This window comes from Perissodus microlepis, chromosome 4 (genome assembly GCF_051167445.1).
Source record: "Perissodus microlepis isolate ML-2025 ecotype Zambia chromosome 4, ASM5116744v1, whole genome shotgun sequence".
In the NCBI taxonomy this organism is placed as follows: Eukaryota; Metazoa; Chordata; class Actinopteri; order Cichliformes; family Cichlidae; genus Perissodus; species Perissodus microlepis.
Window position 1 is genome coordinate 11059651 of NC_140464.1, and position 13178 is coordinate 11072828.

A 13178-nucleotide genomic window follows, 5' to 3' on the forward strand; every position below is an offset into this window, starting at 1 on the left:
ACTCTTTCAAAAGCATAGTCAGTCAAAATGGACTACTTTACTACTGTATGTAACATTTGTTCTATCCATCAAATGCTTCTCATTTGGCTATTGGCAGTCCCCTTGAGAACTGAGGTGCTCTCCCTCCATGTGTCACCTGTCAGTCATAGACTCACGTAGCTTGTCCATCATTGTCTCACCTTTACTCCCCGAATCCCTGGGTAACCAACTGGTCCCTGAGCCCCTGGTAAACCCTACATGAAAATATAACATTATTATAGTACTCTTTTTAAAATAAGAAGTAGCCAGCAAAGAGCCAATTCTCTTATTAGATATGGATAAACAATGCACTCAGTGACTTTTTCTCTTGTCAGACAAAAAGGAAACAAGACAAGCAGATGAATCTGAGTGCATGCTGCTTACACTAATGGACTTGGGCTTTTTTATAATAAAGATGGCATTGTTGGGACACAATGATCATAATGATAAGCCTTAATGTTAATACACAGATGTAGATTTGCAAAAAAAAATATGACATTGGCATTTTGATATCTTGATCCATTACTGCAATAGACAAGCTTCAGACATGCAGATACCCACTTGGATGCCTTTTTCTCCTGGGGGGCCCTCTCTTCCTGGGTGACCCTAAGCAGGAACAAAAGTACCCGTTTGACTTATCAGTAAAATACATGATTATTATATCACCTCAACATAGGAATTTCTGTTTGAAAAGTGAAAAACAGGAAGCTGCATCAGGGCTGAGAGTGAAGCACCATTATATCTCACCAAGTTTTGCAAAAAAGTAATACAAGAACCATTATGTATAAAAATGTGTTTGACTTCCGTCTAAAATTAATCCTTGTAAATGAGAAAAGCTTCACTGTAAAATGACTTTTATTCAAAATGCCTTGCCTTGGATCCTTGGATCCATTTCAGAAAATGCCTCCTATGTCCCCCTACCGGCAAACCACAGAAAGTGTAGGTTAGCCAATTTAATCCTTGCCTACTTTTCTGCATTGTGTGTGTGTGTGTGTGTGTGTCTACATACAAACAGCTGTATGCATACACAGTTTGCTTAATTGGCAAGGCAAGGCAAGTTTATTTATATAGCACAATTCAACAACAAGGTGATTCAAAGTGCTTTACAGAGAAATTAAAAAATAAAAACATATAAAAAGGATGATTTAAAATGGAAAAAATAAGTTTTAGAATTTAAACTTAAAAATGAAACAGATGCAGTGGGTTAACAACTCTCTCTGTTTCATAAGCTAGTATCTTTGTCAAGATACTATTAAAAATTAATAAATAGGCTTATTTATTAAAATCTGTACATAAATGCTATGTTTAAACTGATTGCAGTACATCAGCTGATGGTGACTGGTGTATTATCAGTAGAAAACTCTGATACTGAATATAAGATGTGCACAGACACAGGTTTGCGTGTTACTTACGGGAGGTCCGTCAATGCCTGGCAGTCCCTGCATGCCTTGTTTCCCCTGGGGACCCTGTATGGGACATAAAGAGGTATCAATACTAGAGTCAAGCTTCAGATGCATAACACCTCAACTCATCACTGAGTGAACAAAATTTCCACTTTGCTGCTACATATTGTATTTCTGACCAAGTCTTTATTATTTCTTTTATCAGTCTGGCTTTATGATGTGCAGCACCCAAGACTATCCCAGGTGTCTGTTATGCCTGTGTGTGTTTCTTGTGTATTGATTTCTTGTCTAGCTCCACCTTGCCTGAATGGGAGCGAGAAGTGGCTTGGTCATACTCCCCTGTTCAGCCTGTCTCCTTTGAGTGTGTGATGACAGGGTTCATAAGGGCACAGCTTTAATTTTGAAATTAAGTGAGAGACATGCTACCTACCTTCTCTCCTGGCAATCCAATGGGACCCTGAGGACCAGGCAAGCCCTACACCAAAACAAAGCATCAATCAAGTTAAGTGTTGCGTTTAGGAGATGGCTGGGAGCCTAGATTTGCATGACTCTGTGTTTTTTAATATGGTGCATTTATGTAAGAGCCGTGAATAATAATATGATCTATCTGAAAATATGACAAACACTTCTTTACATGACTGTAATGTCATTGACAGCATTTTAAAATGACACTTTGTTGCTGTCGGGTACAAAATGTTGTTTCTACTGAAACAGTCCTTTCTTTAACTAACAAAACAGCCTCTTATATTGAATCCTTTATTGAGTCATGCAAATGTATAATAAATTTTTATATGCCCAAAAGGCCAAAGATACTTTTTAAACCTAGAGAAGAGCAAGTAAACCTTGAGATGGAGTAACAATGCAAAGAAACAAGTCTTCATGCACAGAAAATGCATTCTCGATGCCAACTGTGTAATACTGAGGTGATTAACTCTCAAAGTAACTTTTCTGATGATGAAATACCTGCACTCCAGGATTCCCCTGTTGACCTGGGGGCCCCATCTCTCCAATTGGACCCTAAGAACAAGAAACCCTGGTGATCATACAGTCTGTCCTCACATGATCTTGGTCCAATGGTTGTATGCTGACATCACATGACTGGTTAATATTTCCATTAGCAGTTAAACCTAAGTTGCTATGATTTTTCTAGTGTAAATAAAGCCAGTAATCATTGGTACATAATAGTAGGTTTGAGAAGATGTGACTGACCGGGTTGCCCTTTGACCCTGGTGCTCCATCAGTTCCTTGAATTCCCTGACAAAAAATGCATGTCAATAAATGTTAGAAAACAGCAAATTTAATGTCAAAGTTTAATCAAAATATGGAGATAGTTCGACAATTTTCTTGTCCATCTTAGAAGCATATCGATGATTCATGCACTAGAGAGGCCTTTATAGAGTTGAAGCAGCTGAATAGCTTTGATCCTGTAATTCAGTCGATGTTGACTTACCGGTTGCCCAGGTGGGCCAGGTGGCCCCCTTGGCCCAACAAGACCTCGAGGACCCTGGAGACAAAACACAGCAAATAGTCAGCAGCTAGCCTGCATTCATGATGAGAGTGAATGAGAGTGGAATACTAAATCGTGAATAAAAACTAAGGAGAGGGAGAAAAACAAGGAGAGACATAATATACTTTGGTGTGTGTGTGTGCATGCATCTGCTTTGTATGTGCTAGCCACGGAGACTGTGCTAGCCTGTTAGCATGAGTGTGTTTGTGTGCTCTGTTTTTGTCAGCCTCCCTCTTTGTAGGCTGGCCAAGCCACCTGTTCCAAAGCCACATCTGTGATCTCCTGGGAAGTGATTGATATGGAAATATAATCATTCAGGCCAGGATTTTATCTCTTCTCTCTCCTACTCTCTCTTTCCATTTTCCTCACTCCATCTCTCTTATCTCATTCACCACCAAACAAATTTCTGTCTTGTGTTTGTCTCTTACTGTGTCACTTTTTCTATCTTCCTCGCTCTCATCAACAGTTAAATCCTCTCCTCTCCTACGGCTTTGTAGTTGAGCACAGTTTTCCCAACATGTCTTACTGCGCTCCGTTTCTTCCTGCACTCAGTGATCCATTTGGAGGGACAGAACCCTGTTGAGCCCTAACCTCATCTACGGGGAGAAAGACAGTGTGACTCATAACCAATTAACCAATGTTCACTGCAGATGCACAAAAACGACAGCCTCTTCAGTGGTGCTGTTAAAATCTTTCAGGGATCCTATAGTAATCTCTAGGTATAATCTCTATGACAGAACTAGAATGCTATACCTTTGTATTTGAGATGCCTTTTTTCAGTGACCTTTTCGCTTATAATGCAAAGGTGAACCCTGTGACAGTGTTACTTTAATAAGGTGTGACTGTCCTAGTGTTTTTAACTAGGCGCTGTGTATTGCAAAATATTGTTCAGTGTTTCTGTACATGAGAAATACAAGCAGCACAGTTTATACTTGTGTAAGTTCTGCTGTATGCTTTGGGCAGAAACTTCAGTCAGCTGCTAAATAAAGTAATCACCGGCAATCCCCTCTGGGTTTGCTGGAGAAATCGGTTTCTGTTTTACTAGTTTTTTATTTTATTAAAGAGCGTTTAAAGCACAGACTAGATTAATGCATCCTTTGGATCAAGAATTTATCCCGTCGAGGAACACTACAAAATAAATATTTTCATTAGAGACATGCTGTGATGTGTAACTACATATATAAACAATATCACATTTTATTTTTCTGTATGTGGATACTCACAGGTTCGCCTGGTTGCCCTCGTGGCCCAACAGGTCCATTAGATCCCTAAAATAAAAGGAAGGACACACATTCGACACAGATTTTGTGTGCCTTTCTTACTCAACCTTAGGCAGGGATACATTTATATCCCCAGAGACATAATCTGTGGAAATAGCTCATTAAAGAAATTCACTGCCTGACAGATAAGGCTCAACTATCTTTGAGCAAAGACTAATAGACCGCCCTCTCAAACCTTACCCGCCAGCTTGCATAAATTGATACTATCCTGACAGAGCTTCTGTCTTTCATATTTTCAATTCTATTGCAGGGTTGTATTAGCTAGCTTTTTAATGTATTTTGCAACCGTAGTTACCAAATGAACTCAGGCTAGCCAAGCGAAAATAAAAAAAGCAGGAAGTTATAATATAGACCTTTCATCTACTGTGAAGTCTGCTTCGATATGTCGTGGTTAACTGAATAAATGGTTTTATTTAATGCTCTGTGAAGACCTTCCCTTTAACTTTCCATAACAGAAAAATTAGAAAAACTATTTTCAGCGTGAAATTAAATTTTGAGAGGCATTGCACACTTACCCTCTCTCCTGGTTCCCCGACAGGCCCCTGAGGACCAGGCTTTCCTCTGTCCCCCTACAAGAAAAAAGCATTAGCGACAAGCCTCAAGATGTTTAGGTATGTTCTGTTTATAGCGAATGCTTTTTTTAGTGCACCCTGTCATCACAGAAGTCACAACAACCATTACGGTCACATAATGGAAATAAACATCTGCTATACAATGTGTAAGGTATTCATGCATGCTATGTTATCATGTTGGTGTCTGAATGACTAAGTGCTTGAAGTACAGTGACTGTATCAAGTAGCCAAATGTAACTCACTCTGTGCCCCTTGTTTCCTGGGAGACCTGGGAGGCCGTCAAAACCCCTGTCGCCCTGCAAAGTAATAGAGAACCAAGTGCATTAAACCCTGAAACACACACATATGGTAATGTGTAAACATTAGCAGAATTGTAGTGAAAGTCTCCCCTGGCAGAGCCTCCCATCTGCTCAGACTGTGCATCGGGAAGAGAAAGCGTGAAGATTAGCTGTAGGTCTGCTAAAATGCTGCTTTGACTGATAAAGACTCTGCTGTTCTGTCAGACACATCAGGGAAGACTGAGTTATTTACTAAGCGCTTCCTGCAGCTCTTATATATTGAGTTGCCTTGTTGTCAGTAACGTATAATAAGCTGGGGGACACTCGACACCTAAAGGCTTACTCTTGCAAGTGGAGATAGTTTGTTATTGTTTAAGACCTCGCCACCTAAACATGTGTGTTACTGTGTTCATGGAAACAGGACAATGAATTCAAGTAAAGTTAACAGGAACAACAATAATATCGTCCTACAACTTACAATGCAGCATTCACACAAACACACAATCTAAACGAGATTGTAGAAGAGCCAAATGTGTGTGTACTGGGTGTAGCTCATTTGAAGGGCAGTTCAGTATAATTACAAAAAGCTCACCTTTGTGCCAGTTTCACCTGGAGCCCCACGACCACCGTCCGCTCCAGCACGGCCCTATGAGATACAATATCCAGATCTGATTCACCGTAGGCCACTCTACGCTACAATATACTTTTTACACAAGCTGTAGACATAAATGTTTTCAGCACTTAAATGTCCAATATTTAAGATATCTCACCCTCTTGCCTGGCCTCCCATTAATTCCGGGGGAGCCTGGCAACCCGCGTGGTCCCTTCATGACAAATGAAGAGAGCAAGACAAATAGGAAAAGGTGTTAAAGGGAAGGCAAGAGGACAAATGGAAATCAATACCATGACAAAAAAGACAAAGAGGCTATAATCGAAGGTAGGCGTGAGGTAAAAATTATGTCTAGTCTTACAGCAGAGCCACTTTCTCCACGTTCTCCTTTGAGCCCAGAGGAACCTGGATCACCCTGGGAAATAAAAGGTCATGCATGACATGACAAAGAGGGGAAACTCAACTTTTTCAAATGTATATACACGTATACAAACATACTCCTCAAATATAGACCCAAACCAAAAAATGAACTGAAAATAAATCATCTAAAAATTGTTTCATTTTTCCATCTCTTGGTTTTTTTTTGGTTGTTTTTTTTTGGGGGGTTTTTTTTTTTTTGAAATACAGACAAATTTCTCAATTTAAATATACCGAGCAAGCGTAATGATGAGGTTAGGGTGGGAAAGAGAGACATGAGATTGAGCTTGGTCAGATAGTGTTTAAAGCTGGGGGTAGAGGACGTAGGAGCCCTTGAGATATGATGCAAATTTGATAAAGGTCAGAGAGAGAGATTCATACCAATGGGCCCGGTCGCCCTGTAAGACCAAGCGGGCCTGGAGGCCCCCTGAGTGACATCTGAAAGAAAAACAACATTATGCTTTATGTAAGCTAAAGAAGGTACCTACTGACTTGCTACATGCTACAAAATATTCTGATGGAGAACTAAATCTCAGTATGCAGTAATGTTGCATTGTGAATTTGCTTCTTTGAACTATACCTTGGCCTGTTGCAATATAGCTTGTGCTTGGGCCTGCTGGGGGGACACCACTGGCCCCTTCTGGGAATCACCTCCAAACTCAAACTGGAGGCAATGACAAGCAGAAGTCACTACTCACTGCAGATTTCCCAAGCATAAAGCTAGTTCAGTCACACAGCCCCCCCTTGTGGTCTTACCACTACACCACATGTGGAAAAAGTGTACTCTTTGTGCGTTTGCGTGGGCATGTTTCAGTGTGTTTAAGGTCTTACTGGTAGCATTAACAGTGTTCCTGGAGGGCCTGGAATCCCATCAGCCCCGGAAAGACCAGGCCATCCTGGGGGACCCTGAAAAGTGAAGACAGGAAAGGGATGAAAAATTGCTTGGCAGTGAGTGAGTGAGTAAGATTGAGAGAGTAGAGATTGAGAGAATTTTAAGAGGATGGGTTTTGTTTTTAAGATTAGGGGTTAAAATGTCACAAGATCCAGTTGTGACTTAGCTTGTGAAATGAATGTAAGTCAAGAAGATGTCCTGTGAAATCATGAAAGTTCTATGGTGTGTACAGCATATCACTGGGAGAAAGTAAGAGAAATACTTGGAAGCTAGATGAAGAGGAAAACAATCCAATCTTTTAAAAAAAAAATGTTGCTCTGTTTCTACAGCTTGTCTCACAAACGCACACATGCACATCCACACACAAGACTTTATATTCTGTATACACATTGTGTGAGTTGTTTTATATTTTCTGACTACTGAATGAATATTTTAATAAATCAATGATATTTTTCCAAATGTTGCCTTTAGTCTTGAATTTTTAAACCATCTCCAACAGTGACACATAATTAGAAATATTTACAATTGTGTTATCTCAAGGGTAAATAATTTTGCTTATAACAACACGCTCAGAATAGCCAATAAAATAAGTGTTAATGATTTGCTGAAGAATATGTCGACAAAGTGGACTTGAGTAAGTGTTATATAGTGCATTAAAGATAATGTCCGTGTAAGTCTATGTCAAAGCATGGCAAAACGCTGGAGCATAAACATCAGTAGAGTATCACCATAATGCTTTTCACATCTTCATTTGTAATACTTAGAATAAAAGTTAAGCTATCCAAAAGCATTATATGTGATAAGTAAAGATCTGATAAGTAATCTGTGAAGAAGAAGGGTTGTTGCATTTACATTAGGCTATTAAAATAATCCAGTAAATATTCTATCTCTACAAAAGTGTAAAATTATCCTGTGATAGGAATAAATGTAATACTAAATAACTGTTCAGATGCAGTTCCTCAAAAGATCAAGCCAAGGTGAACACTAAGGTGGAGGAATGTTGTTAGTGCTGCTTGTCAGTTTGCCTTTGTTTCATTAAGATTCAGGTGCGACTCAATCTCTAAAACTGCAAGATAATTTTCCTTTGTGGTTGCAGTAGCATTTATTCATCCACTCAATTTGTTTTTTTTCTGCTACTAGGAAATGACAGAGCATCTGCTGGTGTCTCTGTATGTAATTTGGCATATTTTCTATGATGAATCATAGACAACAACATTTGTGAGCCAAAATGAATCCCTGAACTCCTGCAGGTTCATTTCAGCAAGCCAGGACATCTTGATCCTGCTGATGTGTTTCACATTAAGGTCACAGTTAAATTCAGAGTTGAGTCTCACAGGTGATGGAAAAGACTGAGGTCAAACTAATTCACTCTACATTTAACGAGTGAACCCAAGTCCTAAACCTCACTCACCAAGTCACCGGGATCTCCCCTGGGTCCTGGAGGTCCTACTGGACCAGCTGGTCCAGGAGACCCCTGTGGAAGATACATTTAGTCCATATTTGTTTACATAAATGCAATAATCGTTTAATCGATAATCAGCTATACATATCAATTCTACATACTAACTACTGTTCAAAAACTTAAGGTGCAAGTGTTAGGCATAATAATGTCTAACACTGAAAATCTCAGCATTTTGCACCTCATCTGAAAAGTTCAGGTGGAATTTGTTTACCTCTGGCCCTGGTATCCCTGGGGGTCCTTTCACTATTGTACCCTAGAAAAACATGGAGAGTATCAAGTTATTTTCCATACTCATAGCCAAACTACTAGCCTATTCATTAAAAGTCTGTAACAGTTCACCGGTTCATGAATAGCTGGCTCTCCCTTCTGGCCTTTCTCTGCTCTGAGGTTACTCTGAGGAGGGGTAAAAGATGAAAAGATGCGGACTGTCAGAAATCACTTAACACAGGCATGACCACTCACTTGATGTATGAGGTCACTGTGAGATTTACCTCTCCATCCCATGTCTGAGCCCTTTCCCGCTCAGCAAAGTCAAAGCCATCCTCGTACATTTCATACTCCTCATACTCTAACTCTGTATCATTCCTGAAATCCTCATATTCAAGAATCTGTTAAGGAATAACAAACTATTAGCGACTGGTGTAGTGAAAACCAAATAACCTCACAGTGTTTCTATGCTGTGCTGAAGACATTTCTTGCGTTTGCGTTTAACCTACCTCATATTCAGTAACATTTGGGCCGACTGTTACTGTGGAAACTGAGAGATTATGATAAAGGTATTCTAAAAGGTCATCTTCATACTCTTCCACCACTGGTTCCCTTACAGGTGTGTCCTCCTGCAGGCGAGCACACAGACTTAAGTGAGTCAGAGCAGAGATTAACCAGGCGGCACTGGGCATGTCTCTGTGCCACGCACTGCCTAATAAAAACACTGCATTGTACCACATAGATGTTAGCAAAACAGGTGGATTATATGGGAGTACACTGGTTAACCAAGATAAAAGCTTACAGGTGTGCAGTTAATTACAGTGTTTACAGTGTTATTAATTGACAGACTACATCAGATTCATGTGACAGCATGAGAGAGGCTGCTGCAGCAACAGAAACAGTGTGAGTGTGACAAATTAGTTTATGTGCAAATTATAAACAGACAAATACATAGTGGTGGTAAGTGATTACAGAGGTGATAGGAGGAAGAGGTGCTCTCTAAATATTAGGGGAGGGAATGATTGGTTAGAGCTGCAAATAGTGGGAGGGATTGGAACGGACAGCATTTACAGGCAAATTTGTCTACCTCCTCGGTAACCTTTGACACAGGCAATGTCCTAGGTATGAAAGTAGAGGCTTCAGTTGTGAAATCAGGTTCATGTGTTGGTATCTCCGTGAAGGTCTTGTAGAAAACATCAGTTGGAATCGTAGTTTCTAGGGTACTCTTAATTTCTGGCAACTTAGTTGCCTGAAAAGTTTCCTGGGTTTGATATGGAGGCAGTGTTGTGGAAACTCTAAGGAAGCCTTCCTCCAGAGCTTCCTCTTCATGTTTTTTCTTTCTGGATCCCCTCTTGCCCTTGCCCTTGCCTCTACGTTTGCCTTTAGAGCCTTTATCCCTCTTCTTTTTGTCCTTTTTTCCTTTCTTCTCCTTCTTGGGGGCCTCCTTTGGTTCAGCTGGCTGGTCACTTTGCATCAAGGTATCAGACCCATATTGGGAGGTCTTTTATGAAAAAGTAGAATGCAAGATGAGGACATAGATGGAGGATGGAGAAAAAAACAAACACTGCTGTAAATGAAAATCATAGAAATAGCCTGCTTCAGGAAAGCCAAGAAATGTAATCAGGTCCCATGACACCCTTACAGATGCCCACTGTAAGTTCCAATGAGCTGATAAAAGCCTGATGCAAAATATGAAAAGAGAAGGAATACACAAATATAGATTCTAAAAAAACACATTTACTTGATATTTACTTGTGTGCTTAGAGGTCACAGTGCCTTTAATGCTACAAATTTGTTAATTATATGCAAAAAGTGTTCTCTACTAAGTGAACAAATGTGAAGGACTGCACCCTCCACAGCAGCCCTAGTCTCTCATGTTGCCCCTTGGGAAAATTAAGTGCCCACCCCTGCTCCAGACTGATGTCCGTTACATGTCAGTGTTAGGAATGGCCCCTGCCTGAAAATGATGTTGTAGGCAAAGTCTGTAAAAGACATCAGCGACATGAATTAGATCCACTTTTAAACAAGCTCAGCGTGTAAGAGAGAATGATGGGAAGTAGGTCAGTGAAGTGACAGATGCTGACATATTCTGGACTCAAGAGTTCATTGCTCAGCTGTAGCTCTTTAAAAGCCAGCTGGATGACTATCGAAATGGACACACGGTCCCATTAATGAACCGTTCTTACATGATCATCAGTGGCTTGGCTCAACAAGTTGTGCACTCATAATTTTTTCACCTATGTTCATGTGGCATACGCACAAAAAATAGACAAACACAGAAAACATTGCGTGTGGTTCATGAAACCCACACACACAGCTGCTTCCTTCCTTTCATCTTATCTCTATCTTTCATACAGCACCAAAGACATATACAGTAATTTATGTCTATGACAGATACATCCCTTAAGGAAAGGAAGAGCTATTATATCATATTTGAGTTATGGGCTTCTGGCACTGTCTATTTTGCCAAAAGAGCATCTGACCATAGAACTGCTCCACTGCTGGCTGTATTTAAAAGAAGATACACTGACTTGCCCTATTCTGTGGTAATCGTCCAAGTGTCTTTTTAAAAGCCCTCAGAACCTTTGAAACATGTAGCTGTGTGCTTTTGCTTCTTTAACTGATTGGCTGTGAATTAAGTGTTTGGCAGCCAGAGAGACCTGCCATTAGGGCAAGAAGCAGAATTTCACGATACTGCTTAAGCGTTAATACACAATGTTGGGCTACTATGAAAAAAAGACAATGACACAATATGTACAGCATTTTAAAATTTCCAGGCCTTCATGTTCAGACAAAAACATAAGCCAGGATTCTACAGTTATTTAAGGTCACCAAAAGCTTGGCTTCACTGTAAAGTTTGAAGTGTCAAAGAAATATACAAAAATTTGCACACATTTTTCCAGTAGGAATCACCTCCTCTCAATGGTAGTACTGACCTCCGGCAGGTTCAGAGCTTGGCTGTGATAGGGCAAAGCTGAGTCACAGTCTGGTATGTAGTTTACACAGTAGTTGGCAGCAGCCTCGCTGTCCTCCACAATCAGCAGTTGTTGAATATCTCCCTGAAATAAAAAAAAAAAATACAAATAAAGAAAACATGCAGCTGCTACTGCATGCTGAAATGACATTTGGGATGGAACAGAAAATAGAAATTAAACACTCCAACTTGACAGATGCTATGAGAACATCTGGCTACATTGCTAAATGTAAAGCAGAGTGTTGTAAAGGAGTGCCACAAACTGTCAGCAACAGTAAAATTGTTACTGACTATTGGACCTCTTTTTGGCCATAACCCCTATGAGGGGCCCAAGTGTGTGCACGAAACAGTCAAGCAGCTCTCTACCGCCGCCCCCCGTCAGGACCTTTCACTTCCCATCCTGCCCTGTGGGCAATGCCAGAGTATATATATAGACACACAGAGAGACAGCATGGCTGTACCCTGCAGTACTGAACCCAGAGCCTTTTTTTGGCTTTAGCGGCCTTAAACGCAAGACAACTGTAAACTTCTATCAACATCATATTTCACATCAGTCCTTCTTGTACTAAAATTACAAGGTTAATTAGTTTATAATGCCAATGAATACTCATCATACAGATATTATCAAGAAAAATATAAAAAATAATGCTTAAATAAAAGTATATAAAAGTATATTAAAGAAAATGTTATATTTTAACTATTTTTTTGGCTGAGATCACAACATTTTAAAGGATGAATAAATACAAAAATACAAGCTTCATAGTAAAAGAATAGGAGCTGTGGGGCTAATTTCTGTGAGACATGGATCAGAGAGTAATTGACAAAAAAAAAAATGCTGCCAGCCCCACAGGACAGTGGCTGATAAGGTTTTGATTGAATTAGTGATACAAATCTATGTAACTGACACGCTATAGCAAACATACTGCCTGGTGAAATGTGTCCAGGGACAGTTGGGCAACCATTTATAATAAATTAAGTTAGATTAAGCATTTGATTTTGTGGTAATTGTAGCCCCATTGTAATCTCTTTAATTAAGATTTAGCTGCCAGAGGTGAAATAAATCTAAACACATCACTTCTCCTTTACCCACCGCCTCATATTTCTTCCAGCACAACTCAAATCAGCAGCGCATGTCTATGCAAAGCCTTGATCATCGTGAACAAAACTGTAATCCTAGGAACTGTTCAAACAGTCATTTATGCTTTAATGTATTAAACATGAAAGGATTTGTTATCCATTTATCCCTTTTTTCTTCCTGTTTTGGCCAAAAGCCCATGTCAAGCAAAGAAAATTATTGCACTCTAAGGTGTGATAGAGAGAGAGAGGGAGAGAGAGTGAGAGCTGCAGGGAGATGGAGAGAGAGCGAGAGAAGGCAAAAAGGAGCTAATCCAATCTAATCCAATCTCAATTCAAGATCAAAGGAAATGCTTCCACAGACAAGTTTTCCTGTTTTTCTTGCCTAGCAGGAGCCCTCTCTTCTTGAAAAACACAGCAAGTGAGTGTTGCACCAAATTGTGTGTACGCTGCCATTATTCATTTAGATTGGGGCAAGGACATC

The 13178-nt window shown here is 39.9% G+C and overlaps 1 protein-coding gene across 2 annotated transcripts in view; it reads right to left on the reverse strand.

Moving 5' to 3' along the window:
• col5a3a (collagen, type V, alpha 3a) overlaps positions 1-13178 on the reverse strand; it is a 44719-nt gene that overhangs the window by 17456 nt on the left and 14085 nt on the right. Inside the window, exons 5-27 of one of the 2 annotated variants that reach the window (XM_084925654.1) lie at positions 11583-11705; positions 9734-10147; positions 9156-9275; positions 8931-9047; positions 8779-8832; positions 8651-8692; positions 8389-8451; positions 6917-6991; positions 6666-6749; positions 6467-6523; positions 6030-6083; positions 5829-5882; positions 5651-5704; positions 5023-5076; positions 4724-4777; positions 4152-4196; positions 2872-2925; positions 2631-2675; positions 2385-2438; positions 1852-1896; positions 1431-1484; positions 580-624; positions 180-233 (exon numbers count right to left, since the gene is read on the reverse strand). In XM_084925654.1, coding sequence (XP_084781780.1) covers positions 180-233; positions 580-624; positions 1431-1484; positions 1852-1896; positions 2385-2438; positions 2631-2675; positions 2872-2925; positions 4152-4196; positions 4724-4777; positions 5023-5076; positions 5651-5704; positions 5829-5882; positions 6030-6083; positions 6467-6523; positions 6666-6749; positions 6917-6991; positions 8389-8451; positions 8651-8692; positions 8779-8832; positions 8931-9047; positions 9156-9275; positions 9734-10147; positions 11583-11705 — 1815 coding nt within the window. The remainder of the gene's footprint in view (positions 1-179; positions 234-579; positions 625-1430; positions 1485-1851; positions 1897-2384; positions 2439-2630; positions 2676-2871; positions 2926-4151; positions 4197-4723; positions 4778-5022; positions 5077-5650; positions 5705-5828; positions 5883-6029; positions 6084-6466; positions 6524-6665; positions 6750-6916; positions 6992-8388; positions 8452-8650; positions 8693-8778; positions 8833-8930; positions 9048-9155; positions 9276-9733; positions 10148-11582; positions 11706-13178) is intronic. The other variant, XM_084925655.1, reaches the window with a different exon arrangement.